General features: G+C 55.1%; 1 protein-coding gene across 2 annotated transcripts; it reads left to right on the top strand.

Moving 5' to 3' along the window:
* The first annotated feature begins 253 nt into the window (after nt 1-253).
* On the top strand, nt 254-27,555 carry TIE1 (tyrosine kinase with immunoglobulin like and EGF like domains 1). Of its 2 annotated transcripts, none has more exons than XM_074266196.1 (23): nt 254-862; nt 1,107-1,424; nt 1,519-1,629; nt 7,717-7,872; nt 7,982-8,113; nt 8,329-8,469; nt 8,785-8,913; nt 9,191-9,336; nt 9,609-9,753; nt 15,643-15,801; nt 15,969-16,106; nt 16,237-16,533; nt 16,659-16,937; nt 17,046-17,236; nt 18,951-19,161; nt 19,429-19,539; nt 19,616-19,806; nt 22,044-22,157; nt 22,267-22,337; nt 22,984-23,024; nt 23,282-23,378; nt 23,881-23,980; nt 27,119-27,555. In XM_074266196.1, exons 1-23 carry the CDS (start codon nt 796-798, stop codon nt 27,188-27,190), a joined length of 3,417 nt encoding a protein of 1,138 aa, XP_074122297.1. In that variant the 5' UTR covers nt 254-795; the 3' UTR covers nt 27,191-27,555. The 2 variants fall into 2 exon arrangements, with proteins under 2 accessions (XP_074122297.1, XP_074122296.1); XM_074266195.1 differs by having other exon boundaries at nt 16,659-16,943.

Below are 27,555 nucleotides of genomic sequence, written 5' to 3'. Positions count from 1 at the left end.
GTTCCCGGCGTGTCTGTGTCCATGAGCGGGGGGAGGGGGATCTGCCAACCTGAGAGAGGGGCCCCTGGCAGGAATGCCCCGTGCGTCCCCCTTAGGCGCAGGGGGCGGGCTCTCCTAGGACTGCCCGCCCCCTCCGGGGCCAGAACAATGGCCCTCCTCCCCCCTCGCTGCCCTAGCCCCTGCCCCTTTCCCTCCGCCTGAATGGTCGGAAGCCCAGCCTGTTTCCTCCTTTTCCTGCCTGAGGGCTAGGAGGGGGCAGGGTGGCGAGCCAGAGGAGGGGGGGCACCATGGTGCCCCCTGCCTTGGGGGTCCCCCCCAGTTGTCCTAAGCAGCCGGGGAAATAACCCCCTTCCCTCAAGCTATGGGGGGCACGGAGGGATCCTGAGAAAGGAAGGGAAGCCCAGATCTGGAGCTTCCAGACCCTCCCTTCCCAACCTCCCTCCCCCGCCCCTCACCCCCCCACACAGCACTACCACCCCCAGCCCCGCTGGCTCATTTCCTCCTGGGGCTCTGTGGACACACCGAGCCCGACACCAGCGGAAGGACACGCACGGGAGCTGCAAACACCCATGGGCACACGCTCACTGCCAGGCCTGGACGCTCACTGATACAAACAGCGCTCGCACTCTCCCCACACGGTCCTGTGGACCCTCCACACTAATGGGCAGAAACCTGGACCAGCACGGAAACCCACTGTGACCGCAGGGGACCTGGCCAGAGGCCGCGAATCCAGAAGCAAATCGTGGGGCGGCACGCTAGCCGCCCTGAGGGGCCTGGCCCCAGCATCCCTGGGCCATGGGCCAAGGCGGCCCTCTCCTCCTCCTCCTCCTCCTCCTCCTCTTCCTTCTCAGCTTCCAAGTTGGTAAGTTGTGCCTCCAGCGCCAAACCTCAAGGCTATTTTTGCCCCCCATGGGCTCAGCTGTGGCTGGGTACCCAGAAGCTGAGGATGGCACTGGGTCAAGGGGGATCATGGGGTCTGGTGTCCAACCGGGCCCGAGGCGGAGAGGCCGAGGTTAGGGTTGGATGTGGCCAGGAAGGGACTGGCAGATGTAGGTAGTGGGCCCCTAGGGCGGGATTGGGGGTCAGTCTCCTCTCTCCAATCCCAGGGGCAGCTATGGACCTCACGCTGCTGGCGGACCTTCGCCTCACAGACCCCCAGCGCTTTTTTCTGACCTGTGTGTCTGGAGAATCTGGGGCAGACAGGGACCTAGATGTGCGCGACCCTCCCCTGCTTCTGGAAAAGGATGACCGAATCGTTCGGGCTTTCCCACCTCGCCAGCCCTTCCACTCTACAAGAAATGGATCACGCCACATCACCCTCCGGGGCTTCTCCCAGCCCTCTGACCTGGTTGGCATATTTTCCTGCATCGGTGGAAGCGGGTCCCGGCGCACACGTGTGATCTACGTACACAATAGTCCTGGGGGTAAGCCGGGACGGGAAGCGTGGAGAGGGGCGAAACGGGGGCTTGGGGCCGACACCGGCCTCACCTGCCCCCTGACCTCCTTCTGGGCTCCCAGCCCACCTGCTCCCAGACAAGGTGACTCACACCGTGAATGTGGGTGACACAGCTGTGCTGTCTGCGCGAATCCACATGGAAAAACAAGAAGATGTGATCTGGAAGAGTAACGGTGAGTCTGAGCCCTCCCTGCCCGCATAGACACACCACGGCCCTCCCAGGCAGACGTTCCAGAGTGTTCACCCTCTCAGGAGCTCCCTAGTGGGGCTAATTGTGGCCCGGCATCCAAGGCCCTCCACAGTGGGTATCCTTTGCCCTGTCCAGCTGTGTTCCCTTTCAGCCAAGCTGGAGAGACGGTTCCCCGAGGGCAGGGCTCCCCACACTTAGGCGCTTGCTTGGGGACACCTGGAGAGCAGGCAGTTGCCCCAGCAGATTCTTCCTGACCCTTGTCATCTGCTGGGCACTGAGGTGGGATGGGAAGGGGGCTGGGGGATACATCAATCAGCTCATCATTGAACAGGAACTGGATTCAGGTCACCAGCCTCCAGAAAAGGGTTTGAGGAGAGCCGAGTTGCCATCACAGGCTTGCCAGGCTGAGAGGAGAGGGGGAGGAGGAGTCCCAGTGGGGCAATCAGGAATGGCTTCATAGGGGAGGTGGCACTGGGGCTGGCCCTGCTGAGTGCGGAGGGTTGCAGAGGAAAAGGATTCTGAGCCAGGTGCTGAGGAGGAGATTTGTCAGGGTGGGCTGTTCTAGGAGCCTGACCCGGCTTCAGCGCACACACTCACACACACATGCACACATACATACACTCTCAGACACAGACACGCACATGAACTCACACACTCACACATACATGCACACACAGTCACACACACAGTCACACATCACACATGCACACACAATCACAAACACATACGCACACAATCACAAATGCATACACACAATATCATACATGCATATACACAATCACATACACAATCACACGCACACGCACATGCGCACAGCTGAGAGGAAGGATGGGAAGCCTCTTGCCCCCTTTGCCACTTTGAGACATCCTCTCTGCCCCCATCTCTCAGAAACCAGTCTTCCTTTCCAATCCCTCCTCACCTGTGCCTCTGGACAACCTCCCAGAACAGGCCAGACTCAGGCCATGAGCACACTGCCTCCTCTGCGGGGCCGCCATAGCAACAACCCAGCCCACCCAGCCTGTGCCCCAGTTGCCCACGGCCTTTGCCCTTACTTTCACCTCATGTTTGGACCTCCCCATTCCCCATCTCCCCCACCACCACCACCACCCCTGCTTCACTCCGGCTTCACCAGTCCCGGGCCTTTGGCCTTGGGTGGAGGCCCAGCTCCACCTCCCAGCCTCTGGGTACCTGCCTGAGCCTCACAGTCTTACCCACAAAGCAGGGCTGGTGAGAGGACTGGCATCTGCCCAAGTAGCTGGCGGGGGCCGTGAGACAGCCATCAGATCTTGTCACAAGCAGCAGAGTGTGGTGGTCAGAAAGACACCAGGCCCCCTCTGAAGCTCACTGCCTGGGCCATTGTCCTTCCCCCTCGGTGCCTTGGGACACAGTCCTGCATCAGCCAGAGCAGCTTCTTGGGAATGCCTTCTACCAGTGTGCACATATAAAATACATGTATATAACATGCATGCACACCCAGCCATGTCTCACACATGCACATACCAAGCATACACTGCACCTACATATCCATGAATGTGCAGCCTAATACATATATGCATGCATATAATGCACACCCAGCCACACCCCAGGCATGCACATGCACAATATACCCACAGTACCTCATGCATGCACATACAAAATACACATGTAGCGCAGATGCACACCCAGCCACACCTCCTGCATGTGCACACAGTGTACCATAATGCCCCCACATGCACAACCTAATACATACATGCATAAACTGCACAATACACCCTCGCTCCGTGCATGCATACACCAAATACACATGCTCCATGCATGCACATGCCCAGCACATACATGACACACATGCACTCCCAGCCACACCTCCTGCACGCACAAACCAAACATGTGCATGCTGCCTGTCACCCACCTGCACACGTCACAGTGTGTGCCACACACATGCACATACCACCTAGGTGCACAAGCGTATGCACATGCACACAGATACACACACCTATACACGCCCAATGCACACAAACTCACGGGCAGAAGCATGAGCACACACCCTTAAGACTGCTAGGTGGCACCATAGTTGGCAGAGCACCAGGCCTGGATTCAGGTCATCTTCCTGAGTTCAAATCCAGCTCTTGCTCACGGTGGAGCGAGCCACTTACCTGTTTGCCTTAATCTCTCCTGTAAAAGAAGCTGGAGAAACAAATGGCAAACCCTGCCAGTGTCGTTGTCTGGAAAACCCAAATGGGGTCCTGAAGAGTTGGACACAGCTGAAATAATCAAGCAACACACACATGTAAACACATGAACACACATGTACACACTCACACATTCACAAACTCACACACCCCTCATTCTGTTCTCGCTTCTCTGAGAATTGAAGCCCATGTGTAGCCCCTTTTCTCCCATGTGCAACCTTTTCTCCCGCCTTTTCTCCCATGTGCAGCCTTTTCTCCCATGCCCTTGAGCATACCAGAATCGCAGCTCCCCAGGACCTGTCCCCCTAATGCTCAGCCCTGAATGGTCCCCTCCCTCCACAGACCCTCCACTCCTCCCAGGGATCTTGTAGATGCAGACAGAGGGAGCAGACCTCTGTTGGGTCCAGACTCTGTGAGTCCGGTCGCTCCTTCCCAGCCTCATGTGCTCTGCAGACTGGACAAGGGAGCATTATTCGAGTCCCTTCGAGCACACTACGTAGCCTGGGACTCCCACCCCCAGGACCCTCCACCAGACACCCAATGACTTCTCCTCACTCACTCCCCTGAACAGTGCTGTCTTCCAGGCCCCACCTGCCCAGCTTGTCCACAAGGAGGCCTTGGGTCAGCCTTGCTAAAACCCAGATGTACCGCACCCCCCGTGCTATCTCCTGCCCTGCTCTGCTGGAAGCAAGCTTTGTCTAGTCCTAGGTCACTCCTCAGTAACTCTTAGAGAACTCAGCTTCTCTTGAACATCAGCATCAAAGTGTGGTAGAAAGGGGTCCCATGACCTAGGGCACATTTCTAGGCACATGAGGAAGGAGAAAATCAAAGGGCTGAGAGCTTGGCCAAGGTCCTAGAGGCCCCTGGAAGGGGGATGATCAGAGCCTAAAGATAAGAGGTCTGCATTTTGGGAGGGTCAGTCTGACAGCTGACTTTAGAATGGAGAACTACTTTTGGCAGAGACAGCAGCAGTTTAGGGCAATAGTCCAGAGGTGAGGTGATAAGGACCTGGACCCGAATGGCAGCTTTGGTAGAGAAGGGGGCCTGGGCCAGAAATGTAACAAGGACAGAAACAAAGGAAATACAGAAATACAGAACAGAAAAATGGCAGCTGACACCTGATTGGATCTGGGAGGATGCTCCCTAGTTTAGGGCCTGGGAAAACGATGACCTCCACAATAATAGGGAAGTTAGGGAGAAAGAAGAACCAAGAAAGGTGACAGTTACTCCTGTTCGGGCCTAGTTCAAGACGTCTGTGGAATATCCGGCTCAAGATGTCCAAGGTTGGGAGAGAGGTTGAATCTGGACTCATCTGCAAAGAGATGATCGAATTCATGGGACTGATGAAACCGCCGAGTGAAGCAGGATAGAGGGGAGAGAAAAGTGGGAGGGGAGGCAGGGGAGAGCAGGAGGAGGGCCTGAGGAAGAGAAGCCGGGAGTGGGTGCTGAGGATGGGGGAGGAGAACAATGCAAAAAAGGTTACGGGGATGGCCAACGGTGGTGAAGCTGAGAATTTCAGACCTGCACAGAGGGAGTCAGCAAAGCTCCGCAGCCCAGGAAGAGGGATGGGTAGAGGGAGAGCAAGAAGGGCCCCAGGGATTTTTTTTTTTCCTGAGGCAATTGGGGTTAAGTGACTTGCCCAGGGTCACACAGCTAGGACATATCTAAGAGCAGATTTGAACTCAGGTCCTCCTGACTTCAGGGGTGATGTTCTAACCACTGCGCCACCTAGCTGCCTCTCCATGGCTTTTTTTTTAATCACTCCCTGCTATATATACCTTTTTTTCCTCCCTGCTAATAACAATTTACATTGAATATTATCTATATTATCTCATTTTATCCTCACAATATTCTTGGAAGATAGGTGGTATAATCTCTTTTTTTTTTTTTTTTTTACAAATAAGGAAACTGAGTCAAACAGGGTAAAATGACCTGCTCAGAGTCACACGTGTCAGAGGGGAAGTTGAGTCCTCCTGATGCCAGGCCCGGTACTCCGTGCACTCTGGCACCCTCCCTCCTACCCCACTTGTTAGCTGAGTGCGGATGTCTCCATAGCCCCCTACATATGTACCTTCCTCCAAGCCCGCTCCTCCTTCCTTGTCCCAGAGTTGGGAGTGCCCAGGCTTCCTCTCCGGGCCAGAAGCTGGACCCTATCCTCATCTCCACTTCCCCCACTCGCCATGTGAGCAGCTCCCACTGAAGGACCTGACCCTCTGTGAATCGGGTCTTGGGGGCCCCTCGCTCAGATCTGGGGGACTAGGGGAGGGGGAGCAAGAAAGCAGAAGAGAAGGCCTAGTGTGTTATTTAAAAAAAAAAAAAAAAAAAAAAAAAAAGGTGTAGGCCCAGGCAACAGGAACCCCAGGGCTTGGGGGTGGAAAAGGAAGCGGTCAGTGGGCCAGAGGACAGTTTCCTTTTTCCGGGAGCAGCGGCCATGTGGGAGAGGGCCCTGTCTGGCCTTGTCAGCTTCCCAGTGACCCAAGAGAGCCAGGGCTGAGAGAGGTTGAAGAGCTGGGCACAGCGGCCCCAAACAGCTGGAGATGGTCAGAGCAGGGGAGGGGCAGGGCCTGGGATGGCCGGTGGTCTGCCTGAGGCTGCCAGAGAGATGGGCAGGGCTCCCAGCCACCAGCAAGGGAAGCAGGCTCCAGTGCCGCATCCTGCTGGCTCACGGCTCCTGTGCAGCCTGCGAAGGCTGGCCCGACACTCATCCGCCACTTTGTCCTGCATTGCTCACCATCTTGGGGAGGGGGACGGAGGGAAAAAATTGGAAATCAAAATCTTGTAAAAGTGAATGTTGAGGGGCAGCTAAGTGGTGCAGTGGATAGAGCACCAGCCCTGAAGTCGGGGAACCTGAGTTCAAATGTGATCTCAGACAGGTAACACTCCCTGGCTGTGTGACCCTGGGCAAGTCACTTAACCCCCATTGCCTCAGGAAAAAAGTAAATGTTGAAAACTAAGTGAGAGAGAAGGACAGAGACAAAGAAACTCTGAGAAAGAGAGGGGGGAGAGAGGGAGAGAGACAGAGAGATTCAGAGACAGAGAGGCATCTCCTGACTTGGCTGTAGGACAGCTGAGCCTCAGAGAGCCAAACAGGGTCCGTTCCATTCCATTGGCCCAGCCTGTGAGTGCTTCCAGTGTCTTGAGCCCTGGTTGGGACAGTTCGGACGGCGCAGTCACAGCCTTTCCCATTTACCTCCTGGTGCCCCTTCCCTGCTCACATTCAGCTCTGTGGGGCCACCCTCTCCCCCGTGTCCACACCTGTTTTCTCACTGACCTGAAAGTACCCCACCCACCCCCCCTCAATCCCCCCAGTTCCATAGGTCTGAGTTCTGCTCGATAATCCTGGGGCCTACAGTTGTGAAGACCCCTCAATGCTTGTGCCCGGGCTGTGGGATGCTGGGAGCAGCTCACCCCACCTCACCTCCCACTTCTCATTGACTGCAGGAGCTAGCTCTTATTGTTGCTCCCTGAGTCAGGGCCTCTGGCCCAGGCTGCCTTCCACCCTCTGCCCTGGGGAGCTGGCTGAGCCAGGCTGATCCCCGGGGGGGGGAGGGGGGGGAGGCTGCCCAGGGACTTCAGAATAAACTTTTTCTTCCGCCCTTCCTCCCTTGGCTGGTGGATTAGACCAACCTGTCTGGAAGGCCTAGAATGCCAAGGCCACCCGTGGGCCCCCTGCCCCAGGGTTCCCCAGGCCAGGCAGCTCCTTCTGTGGGCAGGGCTACAGTGTGCCTAGAGGTGGTCCGGGGTCCCCTCTGGCTTCCTCCAGCTTGGGAATCTCCCCGGCCTTTTCAAATGCACCCCCAGAGGCCTCCCCTGCTCCTGGGGCTAAGGGAGTTGGCCAGAGTGAAGGACTCAAACAGTGGCCCAATACCACGGCTGTCCTCCTCTTCCTCCCCCCTCCCCAGGCTCCTACTTCTATACCCTGCACTGGCAGGAGGCCCAGGATGGGCGATTCAGGATGGTACTTCCGAACCTGCGGGCCTCTGGCGGGGGCATCTACAGCGCCACCTACATGCAGGGCAACCCCCTGGCCAGCGCCTTCTTCAGGGTCATTGTGCGAGGTCAGAGCTGCCAGGAATGGGGCAGCTGGGGGAGGGCTGGGGAGGAGGAAGCTGATGTGCACGGGTCTGGGGGCGGGAGGCAGGGCAGGCGGTGACTTCTCTCCCTCAGGCTGCAGCGCAGGGCGATGGGGGCCAGGCTGCACCAAGGACTGCCCCAGCTGCCTGCATGGTGGCGTTTGCCATGACCAAAATGGCGAGTGTGTATGCCCCCCCGGCTTCACAGGCACCCGCTGCGAGCAGGGTAAGGGACCCACATGGAGCAGGGTGACAGGGATTCTGGAGGGCTGGGGTCTGTACTCAGGGCTCCTGGGGGCTAAGGGAAGGGGCTATCATGTGAGCCCAGGGCAGGAGCAAGAGATCCAGGTCCCCAAATGTTCCAGGGAGACCCCGGGACCAAGTCCCAGGAGGTTCTGAGAGCGTTTCCTGGGGCAGCAGACTTACTCTTGCCTCTCCCAGCCTGCAGGGAGGGCCGGTTTGGGCAAGGCTGCCAGCAGCAATGTCCAGGCACATCCGGCTGCCGAGGACTCACCTTCTGCCTCCCAGACCCCTATGGCTGCTCCTGCGGGGCTGGTTGGGGGGGCGACCAGTGCCACGAAGGTAGGTGACTCCTGACAAGCCCATGTTGCTGGCCGATGGCCTTCCCCTGCCCTTTGCCCTCACAGGTTGCTGCAGGCCATGCGCTGGGAAGAGCAGGACCAAGGCTGAGAAGCCAGTCTGTGCAGGGGTGTTAGGCAGATTAAAAGGGTCGAGACGATGTATTAGCAGGGAGCAAGGGAGCTTACCTTAGGGGCAATACAGGAAACCCTCTAGCATGTGTGAGACCCTCTGCCCCCAGCTGGGACCCTCTCTTCTTCCCTCTGTCCCCTCAGAAGTCTCTCTGTCCCCCAACTTGTGCCCTCTCTGTCCCCTTAGCCTGTGCCCCGGGCTGGTTTGGGGCCTCCTGTTACCTGCAGTGTCGATGCCAGAATGGAGGCACCTGTGACCGCTTTAGTGGCTGTGTCTGTCCCTCAGGATGGCATGGGGAGCACTGCGAAAGATCAGGTTTGGGAGAGGCTTATGTTGCAGGGAGTGGGAGGACTGGGGAGGAGAACCAAGGGACCGGGGAAGGGAGGGCAGAGCAAGGAAGGGCCCTTGGGGGATGTGGCGGCAAGGGTGGTTCCAGGCATGACTACAGGGCAGAGAACTGACCTGGTTCAGCCCGGGCCAGTCTCAGGACGGGCATTTGCCGCCTCCTGGCACATTTTCCCATATACGTGTCCTTGAGCGGCTACATACACATGCGTGTGCGCACATCCACAAGTACCTCCACTGCTCCCAGACCGAATCCCAGAAATCGTGAATATGGCCTCAGAGCTGGACTTCAACATGGGGGCCACACCCGTGGTCAGCTGTGCAGCCACAGGGAATCCACCCCCTGTACGGGGCAGCATGGAGCTGCGAAGGCCCGACGGCACTGTCTTCATGGTCAGCACTCCTAATGACCTCTCACCTTACCCACTGTCTTCACGGCCGGCCCACTTGACCCCATCCACTGATCTTCTGAACCATGGGCAGGGGGTAACCTGAGAGGGTTCTGGGGGCGGGGGACCCAACTCCACTCAGGACGTGCACTGCCCACGTGAGTTTGGGTCGGTCATTTCTTTTTCCTGGGCCTCAGTTCCTCATCTATAAAAGGAGGAGATGTCCATGTCAGACTCTGCTTACGCATTAACCAAACTCCCATCGACCCCCCGCAGCCATCCAAGGCCATCATGGAGGTGGACAAGACTACTTCTGAGTTCCAGGTGCCGCCTGTGAGCCTCACGGACAATGGCCTGTGGGAGTGTCGAGTGTCTACATCTGGCGGTCAGGACAGCAGGCGCTTCAAGGTCAACATCAAAGGTTAGAGATGCGGGAGTGTCTGGGGGATGGGAAGGGAGAATGAGATCGAGAAGCCTGGGGTGCAGGAATAGAGCCAGGAGAGAACAGGAAGAAGGCCACATCCACTGGGTTTGGGACTTTCCTTCCACAGCACCTTCCCTTCATCCCTAAGCTCTCCCCCATCATTCTGGAGAGGGTGCTGCGCTGTCCTTGAGACAGACAGAGCGAGGGTCTCCCCCTGGACAGCCCTTAACCTAAGTGAAAAGTTCTCACATCCTCTGGAATAATCTCTTTTCTAGTCAGAGTCCAGGTCCTTGGGCCCAATTGTCTTCCTCTGGCCAATAACCCGCTTATCAACATCTCTTCAAATTGTGGTACCCAGGGGCAGCTAGGGGGCAGCAGTGGATGGAGCACAAGGCAGGAGGACCCGAGTTCAAATGTGGCCTCAGACACTAACAGTTCCTAGCTGTGAGACCCTGTCACTTAACCGCAGTTGCCTCAGCAAAAAAATTATATTATTATTATTATTACTCTTTAAACCCAGCCTTTCAGCTTTGAATCTGTATCACAGTACTATACAATACTATACTATACTATACCGATTGTATTAAAATCTTGTCCTTAGGGATCCAGAGCTGAAAGGAGCTTTGTTGGGTGACCCTGGCAAAGATACTGCCATTTCTTTCTCCAGATCATTTTGCAAACAAGAAAACTGAGGCAAACGGGGTTAAGTGACTTGCCCAGGGTCACACAGCTGGTAACTAAGGCTACCTTTGAACTCCAGATTCCAGGCCAGGCACTGTATGCACTATGGCACCACCTTAATACCCAGCCATCCCGTCCAACCCCTCATTTTCCTCTTTTCCCCTTGTCGCCATCTTTGTGGAAAAGATGCTATATTTAGTCCATCCTGATCCGCCACTTTAGTGACCTTGATCAAAAAAAGCAAATGGGCTGATTTGAGCATGACCAGCCCTTGCTGAAGTGAGGCTGGCTTTTTGTGATCACGGCTTCCTTTTCTAGATACCTATGAACCTCTTTAAGGAGCCATTCTAAAATGTTTCCCAGAATCAGAACTTACATTCAGTCCCTTTCCTAAAAATCCGGACCTTTGCCCTTCTCCAGTGCTGTGGCCCCTCCTCCAGGAGAGGGGCTCTTCAGGCCCCTGCCACTTGGAGACACACAGGTGTCATTCCCCTGCGCCCGGGGAGAGGGGGGGGTCTTAACATCATCAAGCCAGCCCTAAGGTCTCTTATCATTGCCTTTCTTAGCTTTTTAATCACATTTGCTGGGCTCTTGCAATCTAAAAATCCTTTTGCTTTGCAGAGAAAAGAGAAATGAGATTAGAGCAGTTCTGCCTTCTCCCTTTTGTCAGAGATTATCCCATCCACCTCCAGCTTATATCCTCTCCTTCTAGATTATTTTCTCCATAGACACAAACACTGTAATCTCCTCAGTTCTGGAATGCATCAGTCAGCCTCCCAAAGTCCTTTTCTCCTGTTCCAGGGGATCCTTTGTCCTGTCACAGAACCCAGCTCTGGCCCGCCTCCCGAGGTTCCTGATGTTTCCCAGATTCCTCCTCGATTTCCTTTTCCAACTAGATAATCAGCAGGCTTTTCATCTTCTCCCCTGTGACCTTCACCCAAATGTTCTTACTCTTCCCCCCTTAGTTCTGCCTTTGCTTAGATGACTACTCTATCTTAGTTTATAATTAATTCCCTTTGCCCTTTGTGTCTTTTGAATACGGCACACCCTCCAATCCAGTCAAGGATTTCTTCCAAACGTCAGTGATATCACTAGGTCGAATTTGGTTCCTTGCCCTGACCTGTATTTTTCTCATGTTTTAAGCTCTGATCCCACTCTACAGAAAGTTGTTTTAGATATCATTAGGTAGGTAATGATATCTACCTAGGGGGGCCACTAGATGGCGCAGCAGATAGAGTACTGAGTCCAGAGTTGGGAAGTCCTGAGTTCAATATGATGTCAGACATTTCCTAGCTGTGTGACCCTGGGCAAGTCACTTAACCCTGCTTGCGTCAGTTTCCTCATCTGTAAAATGCTCTGGAGAAGGAAATGGCAAATGATTCCAATACCTCTGCCAAGAGAATCTAAAGGGGTTACAAAGAATCAGATATGATTGAAAAACAGCAACAAAATAACAGAGAAGGCAACAAAGCCAGGAGCCTTCCTCCAGTCTCATCTCTGCTAAGATGCCCATAAGATGCCCTCCTCAGTACTTTCTGTCTCTGGCTCTCTGGCTCTCCATTTCTTTCTCTCTGTGTGTCTCTGTCTCGCCCGACTTTCCTTCTGTCCCTCTCTCTTCCTCCTCCTCCTCCTCTTCCTCCTCCTCCTTCTGTCTTTCTTTGTCTCTCCCCCTGATTTCTCTTTCCAGTTCTTCTAATCCTCCTATACAGGATCACCCCCTCCCACCGCTCAAGGCTTTCTCCTCAACTTTTATCTGTCACTTGGCCTCCCAGTATTATCTGTCTGATGGAGACCCCCAGGTCTTTAGCTATTCCTGACCTCCTCCCTTTGAAGGATCACTCTCAGATTTCTCCCAAGGTTTTCCCATTTCTAGCTGAGAACAGGCATTTATTAAGTGCTCATTGTGTTTTCTAATGCTTAATTACCTTCTAATCTTGCTACTATCACTATGCTAAAAACTTTGCATCTTCCCATTTCTGGGAATATATATATTATATTATGTGCATAATATATTATAGTGGGGGAAACTGAGACAGGAAAGATATTAAGTGATTTACCCAGGATCCCACAGCCAACACATCTGGTCGCTCAGACTCATCCAACCCCAAACAACTAACCATCTGCTCCCCAAAACTTCTCCTTTGCCCAAGTTCCTTCTCTTTATCTCGGGGTACCCAGACTCAAAAGCAGAGTTGTCCCTCTCCTTCGCGTTCTCCGTCCCTCCCAGCTGTTCTTGGTTCTGGGTTCACAGCATCTCTTTAAATCTGTCATGTGGTTTTTTATTATGGGAGGGGGATGGAGGGGGTGTTTTATCCCACACACCTCCTTCTCCATTCAGATAGCTCAGAGGTGCAGGGGATGGCTTGCCGAGCTCTTCAGATCCATCCTCAGACAGTAGATAAGTAGCCCTGGAAAAGTCACTGAAATCTGTCCCACCTCAGTTTCCTCAATTATAAAATGAGAATAGTAATACCATCTACCTCCTAAAGTTGAAATGATTATAGAGTCCTAAACACAGTGCCTGGCACATAGAGGGAGCTATGGAAATGCTAGTTAAATATCACCATTATTAGCTCTATGACCTTAGACATTCATTTAACCCTGCTTACCTTTATTCATTCATCTGTAAAATGGGGATAATAATAGCACCTGCCTATTACGGTTTCTGTGAGCGTCAAATGAGATAATGTTTGTAAAATGCATCATAGACCTTAAAGTGATATAAAAATGCTGTTTATTTCCCTCAGCTACTGTCCTGGGCTCCACAGGGACAGTTGCATTTGCCTCCTCATTGTTCTCCCCCTCCAAGCTTTAGATGAGGGCTCAGAAGGCTTGCTTACCAAATGTGCAGAATGGGGATGGTTGGAAAGCAATCATTTTGAAGAAAATCTGAGGGTCTCACTAGTCTGCAGTTCAAGAGGCATCATCAGTGTGTGAAGGGAGCCAGAGAAGCTCTTGTGATGTAGGGCATCTGGAGGCAGATGTCCTCTGCCCTGGGCTGTATGGAAGCCGGCATTCAGGCCTTAAGTGCTTCCTTTGTGCCGGGTGCCATGCCTACAAGGTCACAGGGAGCTCCTATTCTCCTGAAGGGGCAGAATTTTCTCCTAGATAAGCCAAAAGACCCTGAGATCTACAAAGACTTAACCAGCTTGGAGTTCATGGGTTGAGCTTTGTAGGAAACTAAGGATTCTGGGAAATGATGGTGAGGACAGAGCATGATCCATACTTGGATATCTTCCTGTCAAGTCATAGAAATGAGACACCTGGACAGGAAATAGCTTGCAAGCAAGTTTGATGGGAATATAGATTAACAAAATTATGGCATACCACTGGAAAGCTAGATGGGAACTGGGTGTGGGAGGGCTCTGAATGCCAGGCTATGATATTTGTATTTTATTTTATTTGGAGACAATTGGGGCTAAGTTACTTGCCCAGGGTCTGAGGCTAGATTTGAACTCAGATCCTCATAACTTCTGAGCTGGTAGCCCATTCATCTTGCCATCTAGCTGCCCCTATATTTTTTCTTAAGGCAGTAGGGAGCTACTGAAGATTTTTGACCAGACGTGTGACCTGGTCAAGCCCATAACTCTAGCCATAGGGAAGCATGGAAGAGGATTCAATTTGAGAGCAATATGAGTTTCATTTGAGCCCGATGAATTTGAAGAGCCAAGCAGACATCTAGGTAGAGACTGTCCCCAGGTACTCAAGAGCAGAAAGACAGGGCGAGGCAGTTGAGACCTAAAAAGCCTTTCGAGAGAGAGGATTGAGCCATGGGAAATCATGAGAAAGAGGATGGAGACAGAAAAGGGGACCTAGACCAGGGCCCTGGGGAGACAGGAGGAAGCGGGCTACTGACTGGAAGAGTTGGGATGATCTGACAAAAAGAGGAGGGCAAGAGAGGGCCAGTGTGCTAAGAAGAGGCAGTTTAGTGTGGACTCTTAGAGCAAGACCAGGAAGAGGCTCTTGAACTTGGCAGTGACCTTGGAGTGAGCGGTTTCTTTCTGGTAGGAAGTTAGGAAGCCAGAAAGTCAAGGTGGGCAGGGAGGAAATGGAGACATTGACTGGCAATGCCCCATTCTGGGGAGTTTGTCCATGGAAGGGTGGAGAGATAGAGGATAATATCTTGGGGAGATGTCAGAGTCCCATCATAGGTGTTTAAGGAGGAGAGAGACCTAGGCTTATTGATGGGCGGCAGGAAAGGAGCCAGTCGGACATGGGGAGATGGACCATGAAGAGAGCAACCCTCTGGAGGAGACCGGAAGGGCAGGGCACAGCCACTGAGGAAGGACTGACTGTGACCCCCTTTTCCTCAAAGATGGGAGCAGAGAAGAAATGGGTCAGGAAGGGCCAATGAAGAGAGACTTGTAGAATGGAAGAGAGGAGGGAGCTGGGGCAGAGACCTGGGCTGAGTGCCAGGTAGGAAGAGGGTGGCCTCCAGGATACTACTTCCCTACTGAGGAGTGGGGAGGAGGAGGCTTGGACCAGCAATGGAGAGTCCTAACAACATTCAAAGGATTGCTGCTGAAATTAAAAATCATGCCTTTGTAGTGAACCAGAAGGCAGGCCCTTTGGCTTCCTCCCTGCCTCCCTTGTCAGTAATTTTTGCTCTGCATGGTCCCAGAGACAGAAAGCAGAATAATGGGTGGAAGTTCAAGAAAGAGATTGAAGTCTGATATTAGAAGACAAAACCTTAATGATGAGAGCTGCCCTGAGGGAAAAGGACCGCTTCATAGGACACTGAGTGCCAGCTACCAGAGGTCTTTAGGCAAGGGCTGGAAGGTCATTGGAAAGGTCGTGCTTTAGGAAGACCAGATAAAATAACATTTAAGGTGATTTTCAGTTATAGAAGTCCTTGATGGTCATACTGCCCTCTTTCCACCAGCTGCACTGTACTATTTGGGAAGTCCACAGCTCCCTTGCATATGGTCTTAGGAGTTTAACAGAACTGGGGACCCAAAGCTGGAGGAGATCTGGGCATCTGACCCAACTGAGGCCCAAGGGATGTGAGCTGTGGAGCACCTGGAAGGAAGGACCTGAGTCTTCCGCCCTGAGCGTGGGGTCCCGAGCTTTTCCCACAGCCCCGGTACCACTCCATGCATTCAATGAACAGTCTGCAGGGAGGCAGGCTTGGATCCTGCACCTGGGGCACATGCAGCAGAGTCCCAGAGGACCTCAGATCTTCATTGCATATCCTCCGCTTTCCAGTTCCCCCGGTGCCCCTGGCCCCTCCTAAGCTCCTGGCCCGCCTCAGTCGCCAACTCGTGGTCTCCCCACTAGTGCCGTTCTCAGGGGATGGGCCCATCTCATCGGTGCGCCTTCGCTACCGGCCTCAGGATAGCTCTGCAGCCTGGTCCACAATTGTGGGTGAGTGAGCAAAGGGGAAGGGAAAGAGGGAGAATGAGAAGGCTTGGGGGGGGAAGGAGGCTCTGGGGTGGCTAACGGCCATTTCTCCCTCATCCACTCTGTGCCCCATGGGAGCCTCCCTCTTCTTCCTGTATTCCCTTCTCTTTGCTTGTCTACCCTTCCTGCAGTGGACCCCAGCGAGAACGTGACCCTCATGAACCTCCGACCTCAGACGGGGTACAGTGTTCTGGTGCAGTTGAGTCGCCCAGGAGAGGGGGGTGAGGGGGCCTGGGGGTCACCCTCCATCATGGCCACTGACTGCCTTGGTGAGATTCCTGCCCATTCCTGGGGGAAGGGACAATACTTAGTGTGGCAGACCCCTGACCCATAAAGGCTACAGCCAGGAATGGTTTGTGATCCTTCCTCCCTCCTTTGGCCCTTGACCTCTGACTGCAGAGCCCAAGTTGCGGCCCCATCTGGAGGACTGGCATGTGGAGACCCCAGACCGGATCCGAGTGACCTGGTCCTTGCCTGCCGTGCCCGGTCCCCTGGTGGGAGACGGTTTCCTATTACACCTGCGGGACCCAGAACGGGGTCATGAACTGCGCAAGAACATCACCTCTGCCCAAGCACGCTCCACTAATCTGAATGGCCTTGTGCCCGGCACCTTCTACTTACTGGAAGTGCGGCTCTACCATTGCACGCGCCTGGGCCCCGCTTCCCCACCAACACGCGTGCTCCTGCCCCCCACTGGTACAGGAAGTGGGGGAAGGGAGGGTTTTCAAGGAAGCTGGGAGGTGGTGGGCCCGGGGTCTGGGGGATTTGGGAAGGCCGGAGGGCACCAGTCCCTCACTGCCCTTTCCCCCTGACTCCCCTAGGACCCCCAGCTCCAAGGCAGCTCCAGGCTGAGGCCCTGTCAGACTCAGCCATCCGGCTGACCTGGCAACGTCCAGAGGACGTTGGAGCCATTGCCAAGTACATCGTGGAGCTGCAGGCAGTTGGAGGATCTGGGGAGCCCCTGTGGGTGGACACGGAAGGAACCGAGGAGAGCACCGTCATCCAGAGCCTCAACGCTAGCACGTGCTATCATTTCCGGGTTCGGGCCAGTGCTCAGGGCCCAGGAGCTTGGAGTGAAGTAGTAGAGGAAACGACGCTGGGTAATGGTGAGGGGGCCTTCTCTAAGGGGAGCCACAGCTGGGGAAGATACCTTCCCCAGAATTCTCCTGGCTAGCCTCGGGTCATCTTCCTCCTTGCCACCTTCCCAGGACTGGAGAGCGAGGGCCCCGCCCAGCAGAGCCGGACAGCAAGTCCCAGCCTGGACCAACAGCTGGTGCTGGCCATCGTGGGCTCCGTTTCAGCCACGTGCCTCACCATTCTGGCTGCGCTGCTGGCCCTGGTCTGCATCCGCAAAAGCTGCCTCCATCGAAGACGGACCTTCACCTACCAGTCAGGCTCGGTCAGTGGCCCGGGCTCCGTGACTCCAGGATGGGGCTCCATGCAGCAGGGAGGGGTTGTCTGTGTGTGTTGGGGTCCCTCCTTTGGTGTGGCTCGTTGCTGCCCTCAGGGCCGGGGGGGTCCTACATGAACACACGCCTTCACACAGGGCTCTGTTCCTCTGTCCATGGGTATCGGAGGAGCCTGGTACCAGGCTGGGCCAGACTTGTCTTAGCCCTCGAGGTCTGTCTCCAGCCTGGCGGGTCCCTCTCATCATAGGGCTCCTTCTGTGTCCCTTCAGACCAGGAGGTGTAGGGGAGAAGAGCACCGATAGATTGTGGAAGGCCTTGAATGCCAGGCGCCCGGGGTTTGGGTGCCCTCAAAGACAGCTTCAGGGGAACCCCTTCAGAGTTCACATGTGAGGTTCAGAAGGGCCGACTGGGCTGGACTGTGGAGCGGGGGGGAGGGGAGGAAAGCACAGAACCGGAAAAGCAGGAAGGGGCCTAGCTGTAAAGAACGTTAAATGCCAAACAGAGAAATTTGCATTTGATGCTGGAGATGGGAGGGATAGTAAGCCAAGAAGGGCCCGATCGGCAGCCCCAGCCTTGAAAGCCTGGTTTCCATGTTTTGCCAAATACTGGCCGTGGCTGGGCAGTGTCCCTGGGACAAGGAGGCGGGTGACCTCACAGGCCATCCGGCCGCTCTGAACCAAGGGCTGCCTACAAGAGAGAAGCAGGGACCTGAAGAGCCAGGCCTTGCCATGAGCGACCATGCTGGGCCAGCCACATTTCCCTTCCTGGCAGCAGCCCCAGGCTGATAGATGGGGAGCATGGCCTAGATAGGATCTCACCTGTATTCTAGCAAGGCTTGATAAAGTATCTTGTTATTCTGTCAAGAGATAAGGGCAATCAGGCAGATTCCAGATCAGTGGACCAGTGGAACTTAAAGAATAAGCCATCAATAAACCCAAGTCAACATGGCGACTTGCCCTCGGGTTGTCTTGGGTCCTGTCCCATGGAACGTTTTGGCCGTGGATGTAGATCCATATAAAAGGCTTAGGTGGAAGAGCCATCAATCTCCCTGATGACACAAAGCTGAAAATTCCCCAGGGGGTGGAGAGAATTGATATGAGTGGGAGATGGTGGCCAAGAAGGCAAAGGGAGTGACATTGAGAGGCCCTCGGTTCAGGAAGAAAGAGGGAGCAGGTCAGTCCTGCCCTGGTTAAACATCAACTTGAGGCATGGGGTGTTGTGCTCAGTTCCGGGAGCACAGTCCAGAGGAAGACCCTTGCTGACCTGGGGATGTCCAGATGTCCACGTGGGGAAGGCTCGGAGTCCTTCCCCTCGAGGGTATTTGTAGGAACTGGGCACATCTGCCCTCATGGAGTGGGCGCTCGACGAGAGACGTCTCCGGGTCTTTGAAGGACTGTCGTACGGAAGGGGAATCAGCGTGGCGGGTGACGGGGGGCTCTGGAAGGAGGCCGGCTTAGGCTGGGAGTCAGGAAGGAGGTCCTGGGCCAGAGAAGGTCTGGCTGCCTCAGAGCTAAGGGCTCTGCCCTCTCTCAGGCGTTAGATGGGGATTCTCAGGCCGATCTCTCCGGGAGGGGGCCATGAGCTGGCAGCATGTCTTAGTTATCTCTGCCCATGGTGTCCGCTGTTCACAGTGGCTCCGGGTGTAGGCTGATGGCTGCCCTGTTCCTCTCCTGCCATGTGAGTGATGTCTGTTCTGTCCCAAAGGGAGAAGAGACAGTTCTTCAGTTCAGCTCTGGGACTCTGACCCTGACCCGCCGTCCAAAGCCTCAGCTGGAGCCTTTGAGTTACCCTGTGCTGGAGTGGGAAGACATCACCTTTGAGGACCTCATTGGGGAGGGGAACTTCGGCCAGGTTCTTCGAGCCATGATCAAGAAGGATGGGCTCCAGATGAATGCGGCTGTCAAGATGCTCAAAGGTCCCAGCCCTGTTCTAGCTTCAGGCCCCAGTGTCCCTCGTGAACTTAGCGAACCTGAGCTCCTACCCTGGCTCCAAACCTTGATCCCCTGACCTCTGACCTCCCGGCTGCAGTAGACCTGTGACTGCCCTAGTGTCTGACCCCCCCACCCCCCATCCTATCCCTTAATCAAACTCACTCCAGGCCCAAGCTACATCCCAACCCCAAACCTAATCCTGGGACACCAGTGGTCCCCTCAATTCTGATACTGGTTCCCGCTGGGTCCAGAGTTTGCCTCCGAGAACGACCACCGTGATTTTGCCGGAGAGCTGGAGGTGCTGTGTAAGCTCGGACATCACCCGAATATTATCAACCTGCTGGGAGCCTGTGAGAACCGAGGTGAGTCCCCTTCCCACCATGCTCCCAGAGCCGGAGCCCACCGCCCAACCTGACGTTCCTCCCACGTCCTCCCCAGGATACCTGTACATCGCCATAGAGTATGCACCTTACGGGAACCTGCTGGACTTCCTTCGAAAGAGCCGAGTGCTGGAGACGGACCCGGCCTTCGCACATGAGCACGGCACGGCCTCCACGCTCACGTCCCAACAACTCCTGCGCTTCGCCAGTGACGTGTCCAAGGGCATGCAGTACCTGAGTGAGAAGCAGGTGCTTCCCGTGGGGGGCTGGGGGAAGGGGGACGGCGCCCCAGGCGATGAAACTGGGGAGCTCAAGTGGCAAGCATTTATTAAGTACCTGCTGTGTACATGCCCAGGAAGCAGCTTCCTCTTTTTAAGATCCAGTTCCTTGAGTTCCCCAGGGGAAACCTCTTGCCTAACTCTTGTCTCCAGTGACTCAGTTTCCCTTCTTCCTTTCTTCCTCCACTGGGCATATTCCTACTTCTCCCCTTTTCTCCTTAGTTCCTTCTGGGTACATTTCTTTCCTCCATTTGGGAAGCCCGGGAGTAGCCGCTCCGGCAGCCCGCCCAACTTCTCCTCAATACCCAATCTTTGCTTCCGGAAGAAGCCCAAATGTAGAAGGGTTTCACGTCCTAGGGTTCTGTGTTCGGGCTTCCCTCAGCTCTAATAATGGCCGCTCCCTTCACTAACTTCCACTATCAGCTTCCACTATCAGTCTGTTCAGGATCACGCCACAGGTGAGCTCCCTAGCACAGCCTTTGAGCCTGCCTGGCTCGGGTGAGCAGGTGGGGGTCAAAGCCCCTAAGCCTCTGGCCAGGCAAACGTTCCCAGCTCCCTAAATCTCATCCAGACCAGGCTCATTCTGTCGCTGCCCTCCGGGAACTTAGACTCTGATGGGGTTGGGGCTGGGAAGGGCTTGGCCACCATTTCCGAGACAAATCCTGGGAGCCCGAGTCCTAGGTGGGGGCAAGGACTGGGGTGAGGGAGGGTATCACTGACAATGGGGCATCTGAGCTGAGCCCTTAAAGGGAGGTGAGGATTATGAGAAGCTAGGGTCGGGACGTCTGTGAAACTTTTAAAAAACATGGAGGAAAGGAGGCGTGCAATGTCTCCTCTTTGGAGAATACTCAGTAAGCTTTGCATTTCTACTAGAGCTGAGACTCTATGAAAGGGAATAAGGGAAAATCGAATTTGGGGAAGGGGGGAGAGATTGTGGACAATGGTCTTAAAGGCCAGGCTGGCAATTTATTCTAGAAGCAATAGGGAGCCATTGAAATTTCTTGAGCAGAGGAACAACAAGGTCCAACAAACCGGTGCTTTTAACAGTTTTGGCCACTGGGTAAAGAATAAAAAAAAAAAAAAAAAAAGAAAAAAAGAAAATCAAGTAAGATTAATAGTGAATCAATAATAGTATCAAGCACTGCACTGAGTACTATTGTTATTTGTCCTTCATGTGCAAGGGCACCTGCCTCAGTTTCCCTTCTGCACTGAGTGGACTATTGTTATTTGTCCTTCATGTAGATTTCAGCAGGGAGAATTTATATTCCTTTGGACAGAATACCAGTAGGTAAGGGTATTGTTCTCTATATAGACAGAGGGAGAGGGAGGGAAGGAGGGAGGAGGAAGGAAGGAAGGAAGGAAAGAAGGAAGGAAGGAAGGAAGGAAGGAAGGAAGGAAGGAAGGAAGGAAGGAAGGAAGAAATAGAAGGAAGGAAGGAGGGAGGGAAGGAAGGAAGGAAGGAAAGAGAGAGAGGGAAGGAAGGAAGGAAGGAAGGAAGGAAGGAAGGAAGGAAGGAAGGAAGGAAGGAAGGAAGGAAGGAAGGAAGGAAGGAAGGAAGGAAGGAAGGAAGGAAGGAAGGGAAGGAAGGAAGGAGGGAGGGAAGGAAGGAAGGAAGGAAAGAGAGGGAGGGAGGAAGGAAGGAAGGGAGGGAGGAAGGTAAGCATATGACTAGTTGGGTCCCCAGTGGGGCAACTACTATTTACAAGTTATTGTTTGTCCTTCATTCTCAAAGAGGACCATGACATTGGGGATGTGATACCATGACATGCTAGTGAATTGGAGTGGAGGGAGGGAGGGCTGTGCAAGGGCACCTGCCTCAGTTTCCTCTCCAGAGCCATGTAGTTCCTGTGGCCCCATAGAGATCAGAAAGACAGGAGCTGGTCCTGGCTGCAGCGGGAGCCCTTGGCCTATTTAAGTTAAGGTCTTTCCCAGGCCTGTTTGTCTGGGGCAGTGCTCAATCAGCGATTAAGGCTAGGGGAAAATGAGATGAAGAATGTCCTCTTTTACGTGGTTTCTGGCCAAAACAGAAACGATTGCTATTTGTACTCATTCTGTGCCATCAGAATCCAAACAAGGCCCTGTTCTCATTCCTAGACGGGCAAGTGAACCCCATGCCCTGTGCCCTCTCCTCTCACACCTGGCACAATGCCCCCATGCCCTGTGCCCCTCTGCCCTCTCCCTGGACCCACAGTGTTCTTTTCCCTAAAGTTCATCCACAGGGATCTGGCAGCCCGGAATGTGCTCGTGGGGGAGAATCTGGCCTCCAAGATTGCAGACTTTGGCCTGTCCCGGGGGGAGGAGGTCTACGTGAAGAAGACCATGGTGAGTCTGGGTCCCTGGGACTGCCCCAGTCCTCGTACCCGCAACATGCATCTCTTCCCTCTGTCCTTGGGGGTCCTGACGCTCTCCTTTGGTCTCTCCTCGGGCCCAGGGCCGGCTCCCTGTGCGCTGGATGGCCATCGAGTCTCTGAACTACAGCGTCTACACCACCAAGAGCGATGTGTGAGTGAGGAAGGGCAGGGGAGAAGTGGGTCCAGGACTCGGGCTCTGAGGAGAGAAAGGGGTGACAAGGGAGGGATGGAGAGGGGGGATGGGGTGGGGGAGAGGAAAAAGGGCACAGAGGGAGCGTAAGGAGAGAAGGGGGCAGGGAGAGCATGCCAGAGGGGAGACGTGATGGGACTGGAAGGGCCCCAGGCAGGTCTGGGCATAGAGATCCAGGGGGGCCCTAGGGGGCCCGAAGTCCCTGAGGATAGACCCGGTCCCTTCTCCTTGCTTCTTCAGCAGACCTTAGCCTGGCAGACATCCTGGGTCAAAAGCGGGAGGTCATTTGGGGCTAGTGGGGGAGCCTGGTCAGGGGGCTGGGGAAGGCTGGCCGCTCCCTGGGACTGAGTGCTGAGCTGCCCCAGGAGGTGGGGAGGGGGGGTTCCTCAGGATTCTCGCCCTCCCTCTGCCCCCCCTCCCTCGCCCAGAGGCCGGGAGGAGAGAAGGCCTCATTGTGACATCACCCAGCCCATTGTTCTTTTGGGACACTGTGACATTGTTGTCCCTCAGTGGTTCCCAGCTGCTGTCCTGGAAAGGGCAGGGACGAGCCTTGTGTGGCCACCTTGCCTCACCCAGGCTTAACGAGGCTGCTGTCTTGTCCTTGCAGTTGGTCCTTCGGGGTTCTGCTCTGGGAGATCGTGAGCCTTGGTAAACCCCCCCTCCTATTAATGCTCCCCCCCCGTTAATGTGCCCCCCTCCCATCTCAGGCCCAAAAGCCTGTGGTGGATCACCGCCCTAGCCCCCTCGCTCCGGCCCCAGAACAAACCTGTTGCCTTGGAGACCTATCTCCAGCCCCTGTATCACCCCCCAGCATGGGAGCCCCAGACATTCAACTGGCCCCTGCTTGGATCTCCCCCCAAAGTACTGGCCTGGGGGATACTGCAGGGCCCGACCTCTTCTTGCAGGGGGCACGCCGTACTGCGGAATGACTTGTGCTGAGCTCTACGAGAAGCTGCCTCAGGGTTACCGGATGGAGCAACCCCGAAATTGTGATGACGAAGTGTAGGTGAAGCCCCACCCCATCTCCCCGCACCCTCAAGGCCCCAGGCCTTTGGACTGGGTGCTGGCCATGGCTGAGTCAGGGCTGGGCCGCTCCCGAGCCTGAAAATGGTCCAGGACTCGAGGGTCCGGGAACTTCTGGTTCCTCAGACTGAGCCAGGCTCCCCCCATCCCAGGCCGAGGGGCCACGCCTTCCCACTCACTGTCCAGTCTCAGGGCCAGCGATGGCTCGCACTCACACACACTGTCCACTCTGGGCTTGAGGTTAGTGGTTCCCCATCCACAGAACTGAGGGACCTCCCACCTGCCAGGGCCCAAGGACCTCTAACCTCCCATCTCCTGGGTCTGGGAGTTAATGGAACCCTCTGAGGTACCCCCCTCACCCCAGATCTGAGGGACCTCCCATCTGCCATTTAGAGATGCCCCTCACACAAGCACTCCACAATCCTGGGGGGGCCATGTCCCACGCCCCCCAGTCTGAGGGCTGGTGACCTTCACCCCGCAGGTATGAGCTGATGCGCCAGTGTTGGAGGGATCGTCCCTACGAAAGGCCGCCCTTTGCGCAGATCTCTGTACAGCTGGGCCGTATGTTAGAGGCCAGGAAGGTGAGAGCCTGGGGCCGGACCCAGGAGGGGAACCTGGAACCCCTTTGTCTCCTTCAGCACCACCCCTCACCCCAGCCTGCTTCCTGTCCTTGCTGCCAGACGCCCAGGATGCTTTATTACACTCCTGTCTTTCTTGGGCTCCCTTTCTCCTGGAGAACAGGTCACAAGCCCCAGCTCTGGGCTGTGGGTTCCAGGCTCTGGCTGCAAATTCCAGGCTTTGGGCTGAAGGTTCCAAGCTCTGGCTATAGGTTCCAGGCTCTGGCTGCAGGTTCCAGGCTCTGGCTGCAGGTTCCAGGTTCTGGGCTCTGGGCTCTCCCATTCCCCTTCCATCCCATGAGCCCACAGCCCTCTGGGGAGCTCTGAGGGTCTTAACTCAGAATAGAAACCAGTGAACAGAGTGGGGCTAAAACACAAGAAGGGGAGGAGAAAGTTAGGTGATTTCTGGCATCATGGCAGCCGGGGCTGCTGGGGCCCTCCTCGGTCACCTCTGGGCTTTTCAGCTCCTCTCAGAAGTCGGGCCCTTGGCTCCAGTTGAAAGACCTGATGGCTTAGGGAGAGGAGAGCAGATGGTTAGAGCAGGGAGGGGGGAGGTGCCTCCTGAGCTGGAAGCTGTTCCAGGCCAAGATGGGGATGCCCTGGGGCTGGAGGTGGGAGAAAAAAGCCCAAGAGCAGCCGGCAGAGCAACAGCCATAGACAAAGGGGAGAACTGTGAGAAAAGGTGAGACGACTAGTCTGGGTCTTGGAGCTCACGGAGGCCTTGAATGGCAGATCAGCAGCTGCTGCTGTTTCTGATGGATATTCTGAATGAGCAGACCAGTGTCACGGGAAGAATGCGGTTCTGGCCCAGAAGGGTGGCGCAGAGGGGGCCGCTGGGGCCCACTGGGGAAGGGGCTGCCACCTCCCGGACTTTCGTAGGTCTCTTCCAGCTCTGTGATTCTGCAATTCAGCAAGAGCTGGGACCCCACTGTGGGAAAAGGGAGAGATGAGGGCCCAGTGGGGCTGCTGACAGGACTAGGGGCGTTGGGAGGGGAGGCAGGCTTGGGGCGGGGGCGGGGAATGAATCCCATTTAGTACCGAACTTTAGGACTCAGCAGGACAATCGGGGCTAGACTCCTGAGGTCAGGGGCCGAAGGAGAGAAGAGGCAGATAGGGGTTAAATCAGGCAGAGTGCTGACTTGGAATCAGGAAAATCTGAGTTCAAATCATGCCTCAGGACACTGGGCGAGTCACACTCTGCCTGCCTCAGTTTCTTTCCTCTGTAAAATGGGAAAAGGGCTCTGCAGATTTTGAAGAACTATAGGAACGGGGAAGGTGTCTACAGAAACAGAGAAAGACCAGTCAGAGAAGTAGCTGAAGAGCCATGGGGGCCTTGAACTCACAATGCTCTGGAACCTCTGCTCACCAGCAGTCCCAGCAGCAGTTCTGACCTATCTTTAGCTGTTCTCCCCTGCTGCCCACCCAGGCTATCCCACTGCACCCCCTTCTCCATGGAATCCTGGCCGCTGGGGGTCTCAGAGCCTCCCCTACCTCCCCCTCCTTGACTGACTCCAGGACCTTCTCAGAAGCAATGTCTGACCCACTCCCCCTCTACTGATGTGTGTGCTGGGGATGACAGAGAGGCAGATGGGGCCCTTAAGACCACCTGGCTCTCCACCCACCTCCCATTGCCATTCTGTACCAGCCGGGCTGAGCAACTGAGGCTCAGAGCAGCGCCGGCCTCTCTGTTCACTGAGCGGCCCAGTCTCAGGGCCCTCCCTTGTCCCTGTGGCAGCTTCAAGGGGGAAGCTGGGCAGCCCCTAGTTCTCCATCCCTCTCACAGGACCACCTCCTGAGAAGGGTCAGGCGATAACCTCAGTCAGCTTCTTCATCCTACAGAGGAACAAAAGGGCTGGGGGGAGGGGGTGACTTGTCCAAGGTCATCTACTAGTAGTGGTACAGCCAGGATTTGGACCTGGGGCACTGGGTAGTAAGTCCACAGGAGTGGAAGGAAGGAAGGAAGGGAGGGAGGGAGGAAGGAGTAGGGGAGGAAGAGGAAGAGGAAGAAAGGAAGGTCTGTTCAAGGATGAAGAAGAGAAAAGGGAGGGAAGGAAGAATGGAAAAGAAGGGAGGCCTATCATTAAAGGGTGAAGGAGAAAACAGAAGGGAAGGAGGGAGGGAAGGGAGAGTGGAAGGAAAGAAGGAAGGAGAGAGGGAGGAAGAAAGAAGGAACCCACTTCAGGCAGTGTCAGGAAAAACTCCCTAATCTTGAGAGCCGTCCCAGCGTGGAAGGGGCTCCCATAAAAGTGGTGAACTCTCCTTAGAAATCCTCAAAGCCTGTAGGCTGTGCAGGAGTTTTCTTTGATGTACAAGTCGCACCAAGTGCTGCTGACATCCCTTCCAGCTCTCAAATGATAAAATTCTGTGCGCGCCTGCATCAAAATTGGGAAACCCTCCCGACCCCCATCCACACACCCCCACCCCCACCCCCAGATATCTGGTACCGGGCAGCAGCTCTGTCTGCTCAGTCCTTTGTCTAACCTCTCTTTTGCCACTTCCTCTCCTTAGTCAGCTTGGTTCCGAGGCCTGTCAGTACCTTGGGATCCTGGCTCTGACTCTGTCAGTACCTTTGGATCTGGCTCTGCCTCTGGAGCGTCAGCTCTCTCTCCAGCTCATACCCTTCTGTGCACCCGATGAGCCTTTCCAGGCCTTCAGCCAAGGCCCTGATAAAAGTTGACCGGCACCAGATCAGGCGCAGACCCAGAAATCCTCAGCCCGTCCCCCAGTCACAGCTGCTTCCTCAGTTCTGTCTGACTTTCTGTCTTCTCATCCAGCCCCCCGTGTTACCATCTTGTCCCCAAGGACTTGGTGAGCAACCGGTGAATGTCTATGTTGAAGGCTATCAGGCGTTTAATTATGTTAATAGTTACCTCATTAATATTATAAGGATTCCCCATAATGCTAATCTTTCTCCAGCTCTCTCCTTAGACTCTGTCCCATCCCCAGATGGGCCTCCTTGGCAGAATGAAGGAATCTGGGCTGGAAGGGAGCCCAGGCCTTTAGCGGATGCAGACCGTGGCCCGGGCCTTCCTGGGGGGCGGCAGGAATGTCTCCCGGAGGGCGGCTTCTCATGCCCCACCTCCCTCTCTCCTTCTCTCTCAGGCCTACGTGAACATGGCGCTGTTTGAAAACTTCACCTACGCAGGTATCGATGCTACTGCAGAGGAGGCCTGAAAGCCGATGGCTCCATGCTCCCTGCTGGTCCAACGGCTCCCTGGTGGACGGACACACACAGGCTGACCCCCTCCGGCAAGGGGGAGCCCTGCCGGGCTCTCAGACCAGACCAGCCTCAGTGAATCATATTTTTAGTCCAGTGTATAGATGGAGTACAGGTAGTGGTGGGAGGATCCTTGCGCCAGCCTTCTCCCCAGTACAGTCACTCCTCCTCCTTTGAGTTATTACTTGCCCCCACCCCCCACCCCAAGCAATCTTCCCTCACTGTAGCTACTCCTCCCCCCTCTTGTAGATACCTGTCCCCTGTCCCCCTCCTCTGCCCTTCTTGGGCAAATAGGGACAATTAAACATTTGGTTAAGTGGGA

This window comes from Sminthopsis crassicaudata, chromosome 4 (assembly GCF_048593235.1).
Source record: "Sminthopsis crassicaudata isolate SCR6 chromosome 4, ASM4859323v1, whole genome shotgun sequence".
Classification (NCBI taxonomy): domain Eukaryota; kingdom Metazoa; phylum Chordata; class Mammalia; order Dasyuromorphia; family Dasyuridae; genus Sminthopsis; species Sminthopsis crassicaudata.
Note: the sequence above shows the minus strand (reverse complement) of the source record. Positions and strands in the feature narration are given on the sequence as shown.

What these genes read in the sequence shown, in the direction of transcription:
- TIE1 (XM_074266195.1), top strand. Translation starts at nt 796, where the DNA reads ATGGGCCAAGGCGGCCCTCTCCTCCTCCTCCTCCTCCTCCTCCTCTTC. An exon ending in CCGACGGCACTGTCTTCATG is followed by an intron (nt 9,337 to 9,608) that starts GTCAGCACTCCT and finishes GACCCCCCGCAG; the next exon opens with CCATCCAAGGCCATCATGGA. An exon ending in GGAAACGACGCTGGGTAATG is followed by an intron (nt 16,944 to 17,045) that starts GTGAGGGGGCCT and finishes CCACCTTCCCAG; the next exon opens with GACTGGAGAGCGAGGGCCCC.